The 21,562-nt window shown below is 43.0% G+C and overlaps 1 protein-coding gene across 2 annotated transcripts in view; it reads left to right on the top strand.

The window, feature by feature from the left end:
- KLC4 (kinesin light chain 4) overlaps positions 1–21,562 on the top strand; it is a 370,771-nt gene that overhangs the window by 146,964 nt on the left and 202,245 nt on the right. For both annotated transcript variants that reach the window (XM_033937472.1, XM_033937471.1), the window contains exon 8: positions 21,024–21,197. In XM_033937472.1, coding sequence (XP_033793363.1) covers positions 21,024–21,197 — 174 coding nt within the window. The remainder of the gene's footprint in view (positions 1–21,023; positions 21,198–21,562) is intronic.

The following is a 21,562-nucleotide window of genomic DNA, read 5'->3' as shown; positions in this document are numbered from 1 at the left end:
TCCTAACTCCCCTGAGTGTCCCATCCCCCCAAGACCCCAACTCCAATATTAACCAGAACCCAACCCCAAGCTTAAGCTTTGAGAGGAGCTGATTGGCTGAAGAAAACACAGGGCAGCTGCAGAGGTGAGGTCATGGTTGGAGGGCGGAGAGTAGTGGCAGCCCTGCAAGGAGTGGTAGAAGGAAAGCATAGAAGGCGGCCAAGAGTTTGCTTTGAGAGGAGCTGATTGGCTAAAGAAAACATAGGGCAGCTGCAGAAGCAGAAGGAACATGCCACATTGTAAAATCGGCATTAAATCCCTTTTTTTTTTTTCTTTTTCCGCAGGAACAACATTTGATGCTGTTCCCTTTCACTCCCATACCTGCAGTAAACTCTGTAATGGGTTTTCCGTGGAGATTTACCACATTTCTCCATTCCTGTGTCAGTCTCTAACTAGTAGTGCTCTCTGTCTGGGGCTCCTGGTCCCTGGCCTAGCTCCCTGCACTGCTGTCACCAGTTTGTGGCTGACTTATCCTTCTGAAGTGAAGGATGTCAAAGGTGATTAGTTCAAGGAAATTTTAACAACAACGCTTAAACTTTACAAACCAATGCCCCGACAAGGGTGACGGGACTAAATCGCGCGAGACAACGGCACGCCGACAACTGAGCGTAGACAACTGAGCGCAAGGTTGACGACGCGCCGAAGATAAGCACTATTTTAAAGTGCTCCGACGGGGGATGGGGGGGTAACCCCCCCACTTTACTTAACAGACATTGCGCTGGTATTGTGGGGGGTTTGGGGGGTTGTAACCCCCTACATTATACTTAAAACTGAACTTTTTCCCTAAAAAACAGGCAAAAAGTTTGGTTTCAAGTATAATGAGGGGGTTTACAACCCCCCACAACGCCAGCGCGATGTCTGTTAAGTAAAATAGGGGGGTTCCCCACCAACACCCCCCGTCGGAACCCTTTAAAATAGTGCTTTTCTTCGGCGCGCCGTCAACCTTGCGCTCAGTTGTCTGCGCGCTGTTGTCTCGCCCGATTTTGTCTATGAACCTCCGACAAGTGCAGCCATGTTTTGCCCCATACGAGAGCTGTATTGGGGCAATGAAACTAAAATGGGGAGTGTCCTTCAAAATGAGCAGTGTTGTGAAGCATCCACACATGCTGTTTTACTCAGTGATGAGTCCTGACGGACACCATCTTAGTTTTATTGCCTTCGTGTGAGGCAAAGCATGACTGTGACAGGCATTGGCTTAGAGCATTTAAATATTGTTAAAATACATGTATATTTTTTTAAACCTTGCTTTTTGCACGCCAGCTGTCTTGTTTCCTTTGACCTCCTGCTGTCCTTGGAGAATTCCCATTACAGATTAATGACTTTGCTTTGAAGTATCATAAGTGATTTCTATGTTACTGTGTTTAAACATTGCTGATTTGATGTAAATGGCTGTGGAGCTTTGTTAGAATAAGTAGCATCTCATTGAAAAGTGTCCACTAGATTCTAGAACTTGATGGTGCATGCGAATGGTCGGGTAAAGAGAGAGCTCCTGCAGTTACAGACATTTTTTAAAATAAAATAATATAATAATTCATGAAATTGCCATTAAAACAGAAGATATAAAGAAAATGGCCTCAGGAAAGCAAAGTAAAGCTGAAGCTGCGATATCTAATGCTGGCAGTGTGAAAAGTTCAAAACCCGAACTGGTAACTCCATCAAAGGCTCCACTACCTAAGGAATGTAAATGCGATGAGGAAATACATAAAGAAATTAAAGAGATTAAAGAAATTGTATTGCTGAACTCAAAGAAGTTAAACGATTTGCAAGAGGAAGTTTCCATTTTAAATAAGAGAACTGAGATATTAGAAATTGAAGTGAACAGGCTAGAAAAGAACGTGGAGAGTTTTAAAATTGAAAAGAAGCAGTTCAAAATAGACAGAGAGAAAATCACACTGCTGACCAAGGAATTGGAAGATTGCTCGAACAAAATGAGAAGGAGCAATTTAAGAATTTTAGGCTTACCGGAAGGGGTAGAGAAGGGGAATCCGATTTCCTTTTTGGAAAATTTTCTTCCGAAAGTCCTGCCCATAAAAACTAAGTTTCCGGTAGAAATTGAGCGTGCGCACAGGGTGCTAACGAGAAGACTGGATAAATTTGTTGGTCCCCGCCCGCTAATCTTTAAACTTTTACGACATCAGCATGCTTTAGAGATTATACGTCTGGCAAAGGAAAATCAGAATTTGCGTTGTCAAGATGCAAGAATACACATAGTGCCGGATTTTGAAAAATCTACTGCAGAAAAGAGGAAACAATCTCTGGATTTAAGACCGAATCTAAGAGAAATTGGAGCGAAATATGGCTTAATTTATCCTGCTATTATGAAGGTAACGGTGGATAATAAATCTTTTAGCTTTGATGATCCTGAAAAACTAAAAATATATCTGAATCAATGGGAACAGCCAATGAATGTGTAAAGCCATGTTCAATGACATAATTTATTTTAATTTTTGTTTTACTTTGATTCTTGAGTACTATAATATATAATGACAGTTTATTTATAAATATACTTGATTTGTAACGGTTTAAAGAATGTTGGCTATAGAATGTTAACCTGAAGATTCCTGTCACCGGACGCTGCTGTTAAAATGCTCAAAGTGAGGAATGGAACAAAGTGCAAGTATAGTATGGTTGAATTTACGTGGTTATGCTGAAATGATATGAACTACGGAGATTTTGATTGGAATTCTATGGAAGGAAGGCAATTGGCTTTGGAAGATTTAATGTAAAATATAATTTTGAAGTAGCAATGCTAACATGATCACTAAAGATTCATTGGAGGAATTCACCGTATGGATATGCAGCTTTCTGCCCTTCCTCCTGCAGCTATGATGACATATACAGCACTTGGGGAGGTGCTTATGTGCCAAACAGTCCATTTTATCTTCAAAATGAATTGTGCTCAGTGTAAACTGATCATATGAGTAATTGTAGAAATTCTATCTGAGCATTTGTAGAAATTCTATCTGAGCATTTGAAAGTAAAGTGGGAGAAGTTCCTATCAAAATAAAGATGTAAGTCTGTGGGAATTGTAGGATCGTCGGGAGAAGACTTAACACTGCAGAACTTTGTAATTGGATATTTTTCCCAAGAAGACAGCTGGATTTGGAAGATTCTCTGCAAAAATTGAATATTCTGAACTATGATCCCTTGACTGAGTATTTTATGTCTGCAGAGAGAGGACAGTTAGTTTTAAAACTATATGCAATGACAAAAGATAAGAGTTTACATACTTGTTTACTTGCTTATAATAACCTTAGGTTCATTGTTTACATGGAAAGGATCTTGAATGAAATTTTTCATGTGGAAGGATTTATTTTATTAAGTAATTGAATGTATGTTGTATTTTATTCCTTGGGGTCTTCAACTCATATTAATTTTATTTCGTTCTTCTTGAATTAGATGGATCAATTTTTGAATCATATATTTATTTATGATAAAATAGGATAAATGAATTTATTAGGTCAATTACAAAATGAATAATATTTATGGAAACAAAAATATATATAATAACATATTTTACTTATTCAAAATACTAAAGTAATATATTTCAGCATTAAATTGATTATAATTGAATAGTTATTTTGAGATAGTTCCTAGGGGCTGATCTTATTTTATTTAGTAGATATAATCTTCAATATTGAGTGACTATAAAAGGATAGTAGATGTCAAGGGTTTACTGATTGCAATTTCATATTATATTACAAATAAGATTAATAAGAAAATCTGTTGGGGATTTATCTTGATTTACCTGATCTTATATGTGCGGTTCCAAGTCTTCAATGTCATTATTTAGGGAGGGTAAGGGAGGGAAGGGTGATAATAAAAGGGGTGGGAATGAATTGATAAGGTGTATTATGCATGATGAAATAACATGGAAAATGGTGTATACTCATATTTTAATATTTATTTTATTCTATGATAAATGGAAGAGTTTTATTATAATTAATTTAAATAATGGAGATTAAACTCTTTTCTGTTAATGTTAATGGCCTCAATCACCCAGTAAAAAGAAAAAAAATGCTTGCATTCTTGAAAAAACAAGGGCTGACATATATTATATACAAGTGACGCATCTTTCGGCTATAGAATCAAAGAAACTCAAAGGGGATTGGGTGAAACATTGTTTTTTTTGCCCCTGCAGTTTGGAAAAAAGCAGGGGTTGCCATCTTAATAAATAAAAAATGTTCAGCTTCTTTTCAAATGATAGATTTTGATCCCTTAGGAAGGTGGATTAATGTAGAAATGAGTATGGGAAATAATACCTTAGCTTTATTCAATGTTTATGCCCCTAATTCGAACCAAATTGAATTTTTTAAGAACATACAACAATTATTACTCCCACTAGCTGCTTCTAATTTTGTTGTAGCTGGAGATTTTAATGCTGTAATGGATCCTTTTATGGATAAAAAACCAAGTAAAAATATAAAATCATTAGGGTTAGATAATTTGGTACAATCTTGAGATTTGAAAGATATATGGCGAATATTTCATTTTAATGATCAGGAATTTTCTTTTTGTTCACAAGTTCATAAGTCATTTTCAAGAATAGATTATAATTTTGTGTCAAATTCACTGGTACAACAAGTGACACAAGCTTCCATTGATCCAATTATTTTATCTGATCATGGAGGGGTGTGGATTGATTTTAAACTTGAAGATAAGGATAAAAATAGATCAATATGGAGGTTTGATAATACATTGGTTGCTGATTCAATCTTCCTTGAGGAGTTTAAATTGAAGATACCGTATTTGCCGGCGTATAAGACGACTGGGCGTATAAGACGACCCCCCAACTTTTACAGTTAAAATATAGAGTTTGTTATATACTCGCCATATAAGACTACCCCTTCTTCCGCACACCTTCTGCACAACAAATAAAACTTAAAAGAACATCAGAATTTATTTCAACAATTTTAATTAATTCACTAAAGCTGAATAGAACAATAAACCCATGGGAGCTGCCATGCTATTTGTCTTCTAAACTGTTAACCAAACTGAAACTGTCAATGATAGAAGGAAGATAACACATAGAGGGAGAGAGCAAGTGCTGGGCAAGTCCCTAGCAAGTTTGCTGGCATGACAGTTTCCCTTTAAAAGCCTTCAAAAGCCTCCTGTTCGCCCCCGCAACTTCCTTAAGGGCTAGACTCCACACACGGCCGCATGTGCGAGAGACGTAGTAAAGAGAAAAGGGGTGGGGCCAGAGCGCCGCTGCTTCCCGCTGAGCAGGATGAAGGAGATGGCACCCTTGTCACACTGATGTCCCGCCATGGCCCCGCTGATGTCCCGGCAGGTTTACTAGTACCGTAAGCACCGTAAAGAGGTAAGGAAGGAGATGTTAGGGCATGTAAAGTAAGGGCATGTAAACAGTAGAGAGTTGCGCGGGGACAGAAATCCCACCCGTCCCCACCCGTCCCCGCCAAAGTCCCACCCGTCCCCACCCGTCCCCGTGAGGATTCCCTCCGTCCCCACCCGTCCCCGCGAGGAATCCCCTCCGTCCCCACCAGTCCCCGCGAGGAATCCCCTCCGTCCCCGCCCGTCCCTATAAACTTCAGAAATAGTTATTTCATTTAATTATGCTACTGAATTAAAGGTTCTGGTAGAAACCCATTTACAAATAAGCAAAAAGACTTTATTAATTTGAAAATATTAATTGGGAAGAATACATACTTTGCAAATGGGTTTCTACCAGAGCCTCTAATGTTTATAAATTTTTATCAACACAACTAATATACTACTTTATTCTGAAGCAAAATAAAAAAAAATAAATATAATTCTTTTCCTACCTTTGTTGCCTGGTTTCTGCTTTCCTCATGTTCTCATTCAATTCCTTCCATCCACTGTCTCTCTTCCTTCTGCATCTTCCATTTGCTCTGTTACTGTGCCTCTCCCTTTCTTCCCCCTTCCAAATTGGTCTGGCACCCATCTTCTTCTCTCCGCTCCCCCCATAGTCTGGCATCTGTCTTCTTCCCTGCCAGCGTCTTCTCCCTACTCTCTCTTCCCCATTTCCTTTCAGCGTCCTTCTCCCCCATCTTCCCCATGTCCTGTCAGCGTCCTTCTCCCCCCTCTGTCTTCCACATGTGCTTTCAGTGTCCTTCTCCCCCCTCTGCTTCCCCATGTCCTTTCAGCGTCCTTCTCCCTCTCTGTCTTCCCCATGGCCTTTCAGCGTCCTTCTCCACCCCCCCGTCTTCCCCATGTCCTTTCAGCGTCCTTCTCCACCCCTTTGTCTTCCCCATGTGCTTTCAGCATCCTTCTCCCCCCTCTGTCTTCCACAAGTGCTTTCAGAGTCCTCCCCCCCCGCCCTTCCCATGGCCTTTCAGCGTCCTTCTCCACCCCTTTATATTCCCCATGTGCTTTCAGCGTCCTTCTCCCTCCTCTGTCTTCAAGTGCTTTCAGAGTCCTTCCCCCCCCCCTCCCATCTTCCCCATGGCCTTTCAGCGTCCTTCTCCCCACTCCTTCTCTACCGCCCCGGGTGCAGCACAGCCGGCCAGGTCCCCTTACTTTTGTGGCACTTCCCTGACCGACTGACAACAGCCCCGGTCCGACAAACCTCCCTGCCCTTAACTGCGAATCTAAATTACCTTATTACAGCTGCTGTAAGAAGATAATTTAGATTCGCGGCTACAGGGCAGGGAGGATTGTCGGACCGGGGCTGTTGTCGGTCGGTCGGGGAAGTGCCACAAAAGTAAGGGGACCTGGCCGGCTGTGCTGCAACCGGGGCGGGGTGTGGCGGGGCGGACCGCCCCCTCCCTTGGTAGCCACTCAAACCGCGAGGCTACTCTCCTCCTTACCTGCACTACCTGCAGCACAGAGCCAAACGGAAGTCTTCCCGACGTCAGCGCTGACGTCGGAAGGAGGGAGGGCTTTGTTTAAGCCCTCCCTCCCCTCCGACGTCAGCGATGACGTCGGGAAGACTTCCGTTCGGCTCTGTGCTGCAAGCAGAGAAGGTAGGGAGAAGAGCCGCGCGACTGAGTACATCCAGCCCCGCAGGAACCACGCGACCCTCGGAGGCGTCCCCATGGGATCCCCGCGACCCTAGGAGGCGTCCCCACGGGATCCCCGCGACCCTAGGGGCGTCCCCACGGGATCCCCGTGACCCAAAGGGGGAACCCGCGGGATTCCCGTCGTCCCCGTTCCCGTGCAGCTCTATAGTAAACAGTACCCGGCGTATAAGACGACCCCCGACTTTGGGGAGGATTTTAAGGTACTGAAAAGTCATCTTATACGCCGGCAAATACGGTAATTGAATTTTTTCAAATAAATACTTCACAAGATATTAGCACAGAAATATTATGGGATGCATTTAAAGCCACTATAAGAGGTAATATTATTTCATATTCTGCATATATTAAAAAACAACTTGGACAACAATTTTCTAATTTGGAAAAAGAAATTAAACATTTGGAATCTAAATTAGTAGATAAATTGGAACAAGACACTTTACAGGCTCTTTTAAAAGCAAAGAGTAAATATAATTAATTATCTTCAAAATTTGATAGAAACATAGAAATAGACGGCAGATAAGGGCCACGGCCCATCTAGTCTGCCCACCCCAATGACCCTCCCCTACCTTTCTCTGTGAATAGATCCCACATGTCTATCCAATTTGGCCTTAAAATCAGGCACGCTGCTGGCCTCAATCACCTGAAGTGGAAGACTATTCCAGCGATTAACCACCCTTTCAGTGAAAAATAATTTCCTGATGTCCCCATGCAGTGTCCCGCCCCTGATTTTCCACGGATACCCCTTGTTGCTGCGGGACTCTTGAAAAAGAAGATATCTTCTTCCACCTCGATGCGGCCCGTGAGATACTTGAATGTCTCGATCATGTCACCCCTCTCTCTGCGTTCCTCGAGTGAGTACAGCTGCAACTTATCCAGCCGTTCCTCATATGGGAGATCCTTGAGTCCCGAGACCATCCAGGTGTCCATTCTCTGGACCGACTCCAGTCTCAGCACATCCACAAGAAAGGCTCAAAGATGGAGACAGCAAACTACAGACCAGTGAGTCTAACATCGATAGTGAGCAAACTAATGGAAACTCTAATCAAACACCAATTGGATAAGATCCTGGATGAGGAGAATCTACGGGATCCCCAACAACATGGATTTACTAAGGGGAGATCATGCCAATCCAACCTGATCAGCTTCTTTGATTGGGTGACGGGGATGCTGGATATTGGGGAGTCCCTGGACATCGTGTACCTGGACTTTAGCAAAGCATTCGATAGCGTACCACACCGCAGGTTGCTGAGCAAGATGAGTTCTATAGGATTAGGTGACACATTGACGCAATGGGTTGGGAACTGGCTTGGAGGTAGGCTTCAAAGGGTGGTGGTGAACGGCACCCCCTCCGAAATGACGGAGGTGATCATTGGAGTGCCACAGGGCTCAGTCTTGGGCCCAATCCTATTCAATATCTTTATAAGAGACTTGGCAGAAGGGCTTCGAGGTAAAATAACATTATTCGCCGATGAAGCCAAACTAAGTAATGTAGTGGACAAATGCACAACAGACGAAGATTCAATGCCCGACAACATGATGCACGACCTACTCCTACTGGAGCGATGGTCTAGGACATGGCAACTCAACTTCAATGCCAAAAAATGCAAAGTTATGCACCTGGGCAGCCAAAATCCATGCAAGTCTTATACCCTTAATGGCGAGATCCTAGCAAAAACGGTAGCAGAACGAGACTTGGGGGTAATCGTCAGTGAGGACATGAAGTCTGCCAATCAAGTGGAGCAGACTTCGTCCAAGGCAAGACAAATCATGGGCTGCATACGAAGGGGTTTCATCTGTCGTAAGGCGGAAGTCATTATGCCATTGTATAGATCTATGGAGAGGCCCCACCTGGAATACTGTGTGCAATTCTGGAGGCCGCATTATCGCAAGGATGTGCTGAGACTGGAGTCGGTGCAGAGAATGGCCACCCGGATGGTCTCGGGACTCAAGGATCTTCCATATGAAGAACGGCTTGACAAATTACAGCTATACTCGCTCGAGGAGCGCAGAGAGAGGGGAGACATGATCGAGACGTTCAAGTATCTTACGGGCTGCATTGAGGCAGAGGAAGATATCTTCTTTTTCAAGGGTCCCACGACAACAAGAGGGCATCCGTGGAAAAGCAGGGGCGGGAAACTACGAGGTGACACCAGGAAATTCTTTTTCACTGAAAGAGTGGTTGATCGCTGTAATAGTCTTCCACTACAGGTGATTGAGGCCAGCAGCGTGCCTGATTTTAAGGCCAAATGGGATCGGCACATGGGATCTATTCACAGGGCAAAGGTAGGGTAGGGATATTAGGGTGGGCAGACTAGATGGGCCGTGGCCTAATCTGCCGTCTATTTCTATGTTTCTATGTTTCTATCCTTACGGTAATGCGGCCTCCAGAATTGCACACAGTATTCCAGGTGGGGCCTCACCATGGATCTATACAATGGCATAATGACTTCAGGCTTACGGCTGACGAAACTCCTGCGTATGCAACCTGTGATTTGCCTTGCCTTGGATGAAGCTTGCTCCACTTGATTGGCAGTCTTCATGTTCTCACTGACGATCACCCCTAAGTCTCGTTCTGCTTCAGTTCTTGTTAGGATCTCGCCATTAAGGGTGTAAGTCTTGCATGAATTTTGGCTGCCCAGGTGCATGACTTTGCATTTTTTGGCATTGAAGCTGAGTTGCCAGGACCTAGACCAGCGCTCCAGTAGGAGTAGGTCGTGCATCATGTTGTCGGACATTGAATTTATGTCTGTTGTGCTTTTGCCCACTACATTGCTTAGTTTGGCGTCATCAGCGAATAATGTTATTTTACCTCGCAGCCCTTCTGCCAAGTCTCTTATAAAGATGTTGAATAGAATCGGGCCCAGGACTGAGCCCTGTGGCACTCCACTGATTACCTCCGCCATTTCAGAGGGGGTGCCGTTCACCACTACCCTCTGAAGCCTACCTCCAAGCCATTTCCCAACCCATTTTGTTAATGTGTCGCCCAATCCTATAGAACTCATCTTGCTCAGCAACCTGCGGTGTGGTACGCTATCGAATGCTTTACTGAAGTCCAGATATACGATGTCCAGGAACTCCCCAACATCCAGCTTCCTCGTCACCCAGTCAAAGAAGCTGATCAGGTTGGATTGGCAGGATCTCCGCTTAGTAAATCCATGTTGACGGGGATCCAGTAGATTCTCCTCGTTCAGGATCGTATCCAATTGGCATTTGATTAGAGTTTCCATTAGTTTGCACACTATTGATGTGAGACTCACCGGTCTGTAGTTTGCTGTCTCCATCTTGGAGCCTTTCTTGTGGAGTGGAATGACGTTAGCCGTCTTCCAGTCCAACGGGACGTTACCCGTACTAAGGGAGAGATTGAAGAGCGCGGATAGCGGTTCCGCCAAGACATCACACAACTCCCTGAGCACCCTGGGGTGTAGGTTGTCAGGCCCCATTGCCTTGTTAAACTTAAGCTTTGAAAGCTCGCAGTAGACACCCCTGGGTGTAAACTCGAAATTACTAAACGGGTCATCTGCATCAACCCTTGTCTGTTACTTAGGTCCGAGTCCTGGCGCCTCGCGGGTGAAGACTGAGCAGAAGTATTCATTTAACAGTGGGGCTTTTTCCGAGTCTGTTTCTACATAGTCTCCGTCTGGTTTCCTAAGACGTACTATCCCGCCTAAGTTCTTATTTCTGTCACTGATATACCTGAATGATATACCTGATGTTCTTCGCTAGAGACTCCTCCATGCGGAATTTGGCCTCCCTAACTGCTGTTTTGACGGCTTTTGACTTGGCCAGATAGACTTCCCTAGAGTCCTGTTTCCCTGATTGTTTGTAAAAGATGAATGCTTTTTTCTTCTCCTTGATGAGGTCCGAAATCTCCGCAGAGAACCACTGTGGCTTATTGTTCCTTCGCCGTTTACTTACTGATTTAACATAGCGGTTTGTTGCTTCTTGTATGGTGGCTTTCAAAGTCGACCACATTTCTTCCACGTTATCGGTTTCTGCTTGGCTTTGTAGCACCTGGTGAACGAAGTCTCCCATTTCTTTGAAGTTTGTGTCCTTGAATTTGAGGACCTTGGTCAGTGTGGTAGATTTAGTGAAACCTTTCCTGAGATTGAACCATACCATGTTGTGGTCACTGGAGGCCAATGTGTCACCCACCGAGACCTCTGTGACACTTTCTCCATTGGTAAGTATCAGGTCCAGTATTGCCTGATCCCTTGTTGGTTCCAATACCAGTTGCCCGAGTCTTGCTCCTTTCATAGAGTTTAATAGCCTCCTGCTGCTGCCGGAAGCAAAGGAAAGCGTGTCCCAATCCATATCAGGCATGTTGAAGTCACCTAACAATACTGTGTCCCCACACAAGGTGATATTCTCTATATCTCCGATTAATTCCATATCTAGGTCATCCTGTTGTCTTGGGGGTCTGTATATTACGCCAAGATACAGGCATTTGTCCTTCCCTCTGGCCAAATTTACCCAAAGGGATTCCCCAGTATAGTGGACATCTGTGATTCTGGTGACCTTAATGTCATCTTTAGTATATAATGCTACACCTCCTCCCATTTTGCCCTCCCTGTCCCGGCGAAGCAAGTTGTAACCTGGTATGACCATGTCCCACCCATGGGCGTCCTTGAGCCAGGTCTCAGATATCGCCACCACATCCAGGTCGGCATTCCTCATTTCTGTTTCTAATTCCAGGATCTTGTTTCCCAGACTGTGGGCGTTTACGTACATAGCCCTCCATGTTGTATGTTTGTTACGTCTCAGTGGGGATGTTCCCGCTTGAGCTACTTGGACACCTTTAGCATTATTCACATGTTTTGTACTTTCCCTAGACCCAGAGTTACAACGTGCACCTATCCCGGACTCCCCAGACCCAGAACTACAGTGTGTTCCTATCCCAGACTCGGAAATGTGTGTACCCTGTGGGGGTATTTCCGCTTGGGCTACTTGAACTCCTTTAGTACAATTTGCAATGTGTGTTCTCTCGCTGGACCCCGAATTACAATGTGTACTCCCTATAGACCCAGAATTACAATGTGTACTCCCCTTAGACCCAGAATTACAATGTGACCCAGAATTATAATGTGAGCCAACCCCAGACTCGAAAGTGTGTATACTCTCCCCTGACCCAGATCGGTGTTTACTTACCTTAGTCTCAAAAAAGTATTAGCAGCTTAGCTCGCCAGGTAGGTTGTTTGTGCCCATACCCTCCCCCAACTTACCTAGTTTAAAGCCCTGTGTAGTAGGCGGGCTAGACGGTGTCCAAGGACGTTCTTCCCTCTTCTGGTCAGGTGTAACCCGTCTGGTCCCTGTAGTCCTTTCAATGCCTCTCCATGGTGCAAGAACCCAAAGTTCATCTCCTTGCACCATCCCTGCAGCCAGTCGTTTGCCCTCTGGATGCGATCCTCCCTGGCACTGCCCTTGCCCCTTACTGGGAGGATCGAGGAGAAGACCACCTGCGCATCCATCCTCCTCAACTTCTCACCCAGGGCTCTGAAGTCTTCAGGTATGCTCTCCGGGATTTATTTTCTCAGCAAACCTTGTATTATGGAAATTCTAATAAGGCGGGAAGATTACTGGCAAATTATCTTAAAGAAAAGAAGAACAAAAATTATAGCAATAAAGGATGAAAAGGAAATATACACACTCAGATAGGAATTATTTTAATTATTTATCAATTTTTAAATTTTTATAAAGACCTGTATTCTTCCGAGTCTTATAATGATAAAACTCAAGATGGTTTAGAATTTTTAAAACTTATTGATGGTCCGAAAGTTCCTGATCACATAAAAAAAAGTTTAGAAGAGCCTATATCATTAAAAGAATTAGAAACAGCATTGAAGTCTCTTAGAGTTGGATCTGCTCCAGGTGGGGATGGTTTTACAGTGGAGTTTTATAAATCATTTCAAACTTCTTTATTACCCCAATTAATAAATTTATATCAGTCTCAATTAAGTAAAGGTTGCATTGCAGGTACTATGGCAGAATCTTTGACTATTGTTTTGCCAAAGCCAAATAAAGATCCTACTTTGGTTTCAAACTACAGGCCTATTTCTTTAATTAATGTGGATGGAAAATTATTGGCGATGCGGTTGGCTAAGGCTCTCCCTTTTATCATTGATGTGCATCAAACTGGATTTGTTGCGAACAGACATTCATCTAATAATACCAGGTTGGCTTTTCACACATTAAATTTAACAAAATGATCCGGCTTTTATGGTATCTTTGGATGCAGAGAAAGCCTTTGATAGAGTGGAATGGACATTCATGTATCAGGCATTGGAATGGTTTGGTATAGGTTTGGGATTTATGCAAATGATTCAAACTTTGTATAGCTCCCCTATGGCAAGATTATATATTAATAATAATTTATCAGAACGTTTCAATTTGCATAGGGGAGTTAGCCAGGGTTGTCCATTATCTCCTTTGCTCTTTGATATTGTTCCTAAAGTATCTAGACAACTGATCCTCTCTTTTCTCTCCCCTCTATAGCGATTAACTTGTTCTATTGATCACTCTCTCCTCAAAAATGGATTTCCTGTCCTATTAACCCTCTTTCTTCCTCCCCTCTTAAAGTCAATCAATTTGTACCTTTGCTTAATCTTTGTAAACCGCATAGAACTTCACGGTATTGCGGTATATAAGCTGTTGTTATTATTATTATTAGCTATTCAATAAGCAAAGGGGATACAGGGTATTTCCCGTAAAGATTGGGAATATAAAGTCTCTGCATATGCAGATGATATATTACTTCATTTGAGAAATCCAAGAATTACCATTCCATGTTTGTTGGAATTGATAGATAAATTTGGAAAATCTCAGGATATAAGATAAATTGGAGTAAATCTGAAATTCTTCCTTAATAATAATAATAATAATAATAATAACAGCTTATATACCGCAATACCGTGAAGTTCTATGCGGTTTACAAAGATTAAGCAAAGGTACAAATTGATTGACTTTAAGAGGGGAGGAAGAAAGAGGGTTAATAGGACAGGAAATCCATTTTTGAGGAGAGAGTGATCAATAGAATAAGTTAATCGCTATAGAGGGGAGAGAGAAGAGAGGATCAGTTGTCTAGATACTTTAGGAACAGGTGTGTTTTCAGACGTTTCCTAAATTCCTCATAAGTAGTGGGCGAAAGCAATTGTTCTAGGTCTTTACCCCATGATGCTGCTTGGTGCGAGAGAAGATGTTCATGGTGTTTTTTAAGTTTACAACCTCTCAATGGGGGGGAAACGAAGTTGGAATGTGAGCTTCTCTTGTGTCTGTTGGCTGAGAAGACGAAAAGGTCAGTTATATATTTAGGGGCAAGTCCGTGTAGTGCTTTGAAGCAGAAGCAGGCAAATTTAAACTTTACGCGCGCCTCCATTGGCAGCCAATGCAGCTGCCGGTAGTAGGGTGTCACGTGGTCAAACTTCCTCAGCCCAAAGATCAGTTTGACCGCTGCATTTTGCATCAATTGTAAACGCTGCATGTTCTTTTGGGAAATTGCTAAATAGGCGATGTTACAGTAGTCAAGTAGACTCAGTATGAGGGATTGGACTAGGGTTCTGAATGCCGCTGTATCGAAATAAGCTTTAATGGATCTGAGTTTCCAGAGAGTGAAAAATCTCTTTCTGATCAAGGAGTCCACCTGGTCTCTCATGGTTAAGCACTGATCCAAAGTTACACCTAGTATCTTTATGGTAGGTTGGATAGGGTAATTAAGATTATTGATACATAATGGTGATTTGGTGTCAAGCGGATGTGGCGAAGCAACGAAGAAAGTTGTCTTTTCTGAATTAAGTTTGAGCCTAAAGGTTGTCATCCAGTGCTCCATCATGTTTATAGCTTCTGAAGCTTTAGGAATAGTTTCAGAGATAGAATTAACGAATGGGATGATGATCGTAAAATCATCTGCATAACTAAATAGTTTTATCCCTAACTGGGTTAGCTGCATGCCTAGTGAGGACATGTAGACGTTGAAGAGCAATGGGAAGAGCAATGGAAATAGCGGAGACCCTTGTGGCGCACCGGATGGATTGCTCCAGGTATCTGAAAGTTAAACATAAGAACATAAGAACATAAGCAGTGCCTCCGCCGGGTCAGACCATAGGTCCATCCTGCCCGGCAGTCCGCTCCCGCGGCGGCCCAAACAGGTCACGACCTGTCTGCATCACCAGAAGGGGCTCCCTTGCCACCTTGGTTTCTCATTTAAGTCCTATCTTCCCATCGTAGTCCTAACCCTCCGGTCTTGCACATGCACGACCTGTTGGCTTTCTATACCTGTGTTCATAATTAAAACATACTTGATAAGTGCGGGACATAAGGAAGCCACGGAACCAATTCAGCACCTCGTCCCTGATACCAATGGCGTCTAGGCCAGGGGTCAGCAACCTTTTTAAAGCAAAGAGCCATTTTATCCTAAATGTTTGACCCAAGATTTACAAAGAGCCGCAATGGGTAGACAAGGGGGGTTTGAGAAATGATGATGTCAGAGCATGCGCGGATGTTGCCCAATCCGGTCCCAAGCTCAGGCAGAGCTGGGGCCTTTTTTATCTGCTCTTCCCAACCCAGAAGAAGCCTCCAATGGCTCAGGAAACCTCCGCTTTGCTCTTCCCGGCCCTTCTTTCTCCTCAAGCGGCCTGGAATGGCCACGAAATCCACAGATCTGGCGTGAACGTCAGATCCATTGCCACGAATGGGTCCAGTGATGCTCCCGGAGTTTTATAGAACCTCCCCCCAGGTAAAAATTGTCTATTTTTAACCGCAGGTCAGATTAGGAGAGGGGATATTATGAATAGAGGGGGGGAGCATAACAGACAGGTCTGTAAAGTAAAATGCTTGACTAAACCAACCTACAGCCTGGCACAGGATATCACTAAGAGTGAAGTAAAAGCTTTAGGAAGGAGAAATGAAATGAATAATGATTTAAGTCCTCAGTACTTCCTAATGTGCCCCTCTTCAGGTCTCCATCAGGATTTTGCAACCCAAAACTTCTTTTGTTACAATGGCATCTTGATATTGTCTTAAAACTCTGCATGATTTGACCACAGCATGCTTAAGCAAGTTAAACTATCACTGAACATCACATTAAAAAAACAATTATTTAAAAGCCTTAAAAAAAGTTTTAGCTTCCGATGCCCAAACTATCACTGGTTTCCTGATTGCAACACTCTGAACCATATCTCCCACTGTTCAAGATCCCTCTTATTTTTCACATCTTCCAGTAAGACGCTGCTGCTTTCAACGCAATACCGTGCTGCTGAGACGTGCGCTGTTGGCTGTGCCGGTCCTCTGCCCCGGAACAGGAACTGACCTAAGAGCGTACCACGTCGGAAGCAGCAGCGTCATTCTGGAAGATGTGAAAGATAAGAGGGATCTTGAACAGTGTGAGGTTGTCAGAAGCACTGTTCTGAGCCGCATCCACGTGGCGAAAGAGCCACATGTGGCTCGCGAGCCACAGGTTGCCGATCCCTGGTCTAGGCATTGCAGCAGTTTCCCGTGGTCTACTAGATCAAAGGCAGAACTCATAACGAATTGCATAACCAGGGCATTAAGGCCCTTACTAAACAGTAGGTGCAGATTGTCTAAAATAGCCGCAATTACTGTCTCAGTACTGAATAACGGTCTAAAACCGGATTGAGTTTCATGTAGGAGAGAGAACTGATCCAGATAATCCATCAGTTGGGTGTGTACCAATCCCTCCATAATTTTTACAATAAACGGAATGGATGCTACTGGTCTGTAGTTAGATATTATAGCTGAAGATTCTTTTTGATATTTTAGAATTGGGGTTATTATTATGTGACCATTATTAGAGAGGAACTTCCCAGTTTTTAGGTTATGAGCCAAATATTGCATCAACGATAGTTTAAATACTAAAGGTGCCGCTTTCATGATTTCTGGGGGGCATGAGTCCAGAACGCAATAGAATTTAGAGTATTTGTTATATAGTCTGTTGTAATTGTATCATTTCCTTGGGTGATAGGTATCGGATGATCACTAGGGTCGTTTGTTGAATAATGAATTCTAAGGTTTTTAATTTTCAAATCGAAGTGTAGTGCTAAGTCATTTGCAGAGGGTAACTTAGAGTTGTGTGTGGGTGTGGTGTAGCGAGCGGTGTCAAATAAATTTGTGATCAGGTTGAATAGCTCTTTTGTATTGATTCCTTGTGAACAAGATGAGTTGATTTTAATTGAGTAGAATGCTTTACGTTTGTCTTTTATCATTTGTTTGTAGATTTTTATGTTAGCTCTCCATTTGTTACGGTCTGTTAGTTCTCCTGTTTTTTTCCAAGTTCTTTCTAGTCGTCTAGCTAGTTGTTTCAGTTTTAGAAGTTCGGTGTCAAACCATTTGTTATATTTATTTGCATTGCTTTTGCTATTGCGTATAGGGGCGATTTTATCTAAAATGAATGTGCTGGTTGTCATCCAGTGATCCCAGAAATTGATTCCTTCTTCTATCTCTGATCGCAATTCATATTGTGACCAGAAATCTATTGGATTAATATAGCCTCTGGTGTGATGTTCTCTTTTTATTATTGGGCGTGTTTTAGATTTAGAGTAAGACCAGATTAGCTTGAAATAATAAGTAAAATGATCAGACCAGATATCATGAAACCAGGTGCCTTTACGTATAGAGATGGCAGGGTTTGGGATGTCCTTTGTGGACATGGCTACCATATCTAACTGATGGCCTTTTTCATGTGTTTGTGTAGGTAGAGGGAGGTTGTAATTGAGGAGGGATCAGGGCTGTGGAGTCGGTAGATAAATGTTCCGACTCCGACTCAGACTCCTCAGTTTTTTGTACTTCTGACTCCGACTCCAGGTACCCGAAATTTCCTCCGACTCCGACTCCACAGCACTGGTTAATTTTCAGATCGTTAAAATGGAATGTCAAGTTGAGAGAAATGAGCATTTTCGACACCACCTTCTTTTTGCTTTTAATCAAGGTTCTAAGGCCGCAGAAGCTGCTCGCAACATTTGTGCTGTGTATATAGTGGGTGCTATAGCTGAAAGAATCGCTCGTGATTGGTATGCCAAGTCCAAAAATGGAGTCGGTAATAAATGTTCCGACTCCGACTCCTCAGTTTTTTGTACTTGTAACTCCGACTCCGACTCCAGGTACCCGAAATTTCCTCCGATTCCTCGACTCCGACTCCACAGCCCTGGTAGGGATAGAAAGTTTTTAAACTCTTTCGCGTTTGTATTGTCCTCTTCATCTAGGTGTAAGTTTATGTCTCCTGCGATGATAATTGTAAGAAGAACCGAGTGAATTGTTTAGGACAAATGCACAGAAGTCTTCTTTGGCTTTTGGCCAGCTTTTTGGTGGGACATAGAATAATATGCATGATAGGGATTGTACAAGGAGTTTGTTTGATACATTCTCATTTGTATGGAAGGAAGATGGACTAAAATATTTAGGTATTTGGATTAAAAACACACTAGAAGATACAGTGAAAGAGAATGAAAAATTTATATTAAAAAAGGTAACAGAAATATGTGAGCAGTGGAATCCTTTGCATTTATCTTGGTGGGGGAGAGTTCAAACTTTTAAAATGATGATATTGCCTGTAGTTTGTTATCCAATGGGAATCATACCAGTTTTTTTTCAGGGGTCTTTTAATAAAAAATTGAATTCTATACTTACAAAATTTGTTTGGCTAGGTAAAACTCCTAGAATCGCTCTAGTATCTTTACAAAAACCAATTAAGGAGAGCGGGGTAAATTTTCCAAACTTTTATAGGTACCATCAAGCCTATATTTTACGTCAAGGTATGTATTGGATCCTCCCTGTGCTCATTGATTACACCCCGGATTGGTTATACAGTAGTACCTTGGATTACGAGCAAAATCCGTTCCAGGAGCATGCTCGTAATCCAAAATGCTCGTATATCAAAGCAAGTTTCCCCATAGGAAGTAAGGGAAACTTGCTTTGATATGTTTCCACCCCCCACCTTCCCCCCCCCGAGGCCAGCAACGCTGCTCCCCCCCCACGAGAACCGGCATTACTCCCCCCGAAGGCCCCCCCCCGCGAACCGGCACCCTCCCCCCCCCGCGATCCGGTACCCCCCGCCGCCATCGGGCACTCCCCCGCCGTGACCTGAGGTCTCCCCAACCCACCCAAACCCTCTTCTTACTTTTCTGTAGCCTCCGCAGCGGCACCGGCACCAGCATGTCCTGTGCGTGGTGCCGGTGCCTGAAAATCTGCTTCCTATGCTGGGCCTTGAGAGTTCACGTTCAACGTGAGAGTTCACGTTCAACGTGAACTCTCAGGCCTTGCACAGGAAGCAGATCTTCAGGCACCGGCACCACGCACAGGACATGCTGGTGCCGGTGCCACTGCGGAGGCTACAGAAAAGTAAGAAGAGGGTTTGGGTGGGTTGGGGGGACCTCAGGTCGCGGCGGGGGGGTGCCTGATGGCAGCGGGGGGAGGCCCGATGGCGGCGGGGGGGTGCCGGATCGCGGGGGGGGGAGGGTGCCGGTTCGCAGGGGGGGCGCTCGCAAATTGAAGCGCGCTCGGTTTCCGAGGTGCCGGTTTTGCAAATGTTTTGCTCGTCTTGCAAAACACTCGCAAACCGGTGCATTCGTAAACCGAGGTACCACTGTATTTGGAATGGCGATTCATGTTTCCTTTACATCTTTGTCATGTCCTTAGTATCAAGATGCCTAGACTGTATAAAGATAATAGAATTTTAATGAACACATGGAAAACCTGAAGATTTGTCAGCAACCTAACAAATATTCCTATTAGTAAATCAACAAATCAAACCATATGGCTAAACCCCATGATTCAAATTGGCAGATTTAAGATCATCTGGAAGCATTGGACTTTAAATGATGTTATTTTAAATATGGTCTTATCACAAAGTTTTAGGTGGCTGCAACTGAAGCAGGCCATTCAGGTAGGCCGCTCATTGGTATAAATTATAAGTGAATCTGTTAAAAAGAAACCCAAAAATGGTCTTAGAGATATTTGGAGCATTGAGATTAAGCATCAAATTTCAGCTTCTCAATGGCCACAAATTTGGTCTTGGAGGATGAGATGTACAATGTCGGCATCTATGAGATAAACTTGGTTTTTTCTTCTGCATAGAGCGTTTTGGACCCCAGTTAGAATACAAAAGTTAAATGGTTCAAAGTCTAATAGATGCTGGCACTGTAATCTTGAAGTAGGGACTTTGGATCATCTTTTGTTTTATTGTCCCTTTATCTTAGCCTTTTGGAACTCAATTTGGGATCAAGTAAATTGTTTATTGGAAAAGCATGTGGCATTATCTTATGGTCGATCATTGGAACGAGCTGCCTCAGCAGATGATTGAGGCCAACAGCGTGTCAGATTTTAAGAGAAAATGGGATATTCACATGGGATCTATAGGGGAGTAAAAGTCAGGGAGTGGGCCATTGGTATGGGCAGACTCGATGGGCTATGGCCCTTTTCTGCCGTCAATTTCTATGTTTCTATGATACAGTACTATTTGGTATGTCAATGAGGAAAAAGAGCCAAATATCATCAAATAACAATAAACTTTTATTGATAATGACAGGAGTCACCATTCAGCACATCACAAGTAATTGGAAAAATTACAGTAGACTCAATTATAATTTCTGGTGGAACTCATTATGTCACATATATAAAATGGAAAGAACAATAGCTATACAACAAGGGAACTATAAGAAATTTAATAAAATTTGGGAGCCATTAACTTCTTATTGTAATGAGTAAACACCATTTTCTATTGAAATTTACAACATCTAATGTTTGGGAGGGGGGAGGTATATTTTTTAATATTCATATTGGGAAAATAATAGAGGAATGATAGGAGGGGAGGGAGGTAATTTTATGTATTGTAAGATAAATCAGAAAGATTGTCAAGTGATGTGTTTAATTGTATTGTTTGTGCACTTGATGTAAGATTGAAAATGAATAAAGAATTAAAAAAAAAAAAAAAAAAGTGTCCACTGGCAGAGATTCAGCTACTCCCTATATGTGTTTGTATAGGTTTTAGGCAAAAATCATCCAGATGTCGCCAAGCAGCTGAATAACCTGGCACTGCTTTGCCAGAACCAGGGCAAGTATGAGGAGGTGGAGTACTATTACTGCCGTGCACTGGAGATCTACGAGTCACAACTTGGGCCCGATGACCCCAACGTGGCCAAGACCAAGAACAACCTGGTATGTATGACAGACCCCTTCTGAACTTAGAATTCTTCGCTAATGTCTCCTGAAGAAAGGCGTAACCCATCCACTGTTCTCCACTGGAGCCTACCCAACATGCCTTCAAACGTCCTTGTGCATTTGTCTCCTCCTGTAGAATGCTATCTTAAGACTTTCATTTGCTTTTTTTCCCCTTTATTTATTTATTTAGAGGCTTTCCAAGTGGTTATATTGGCGAAGGAAAATTATAGAAATAACAGTGTATAAGAACATAAGAATAGCCTTACTGGGTCAGACCAGTAGCCCGTTCTCACGGTGGCCAATCCAGATCCCTAGAAACTGGCCAAAACCCAAGGAGTAGTGATATTCCATGTTACCGATCC

Source organism: Geotrypetes seraphini, chromosome 3 (genome assembly GCF_902459505.1).
Source record: "Geotrypetes seraphini chromosome 3, aGeoSer1.1, whole genome shotgun sequence".
Lineage (NCBI taxonomy): Eukaryota > Metazoa > Chordata > Amphibia > Gymnophiona > Dermophiidae > Geotrypetes > Geotrypetes seraphini.
This window is presented reverse-complemented; position numbering and strand designations above follow the sequence as displayed.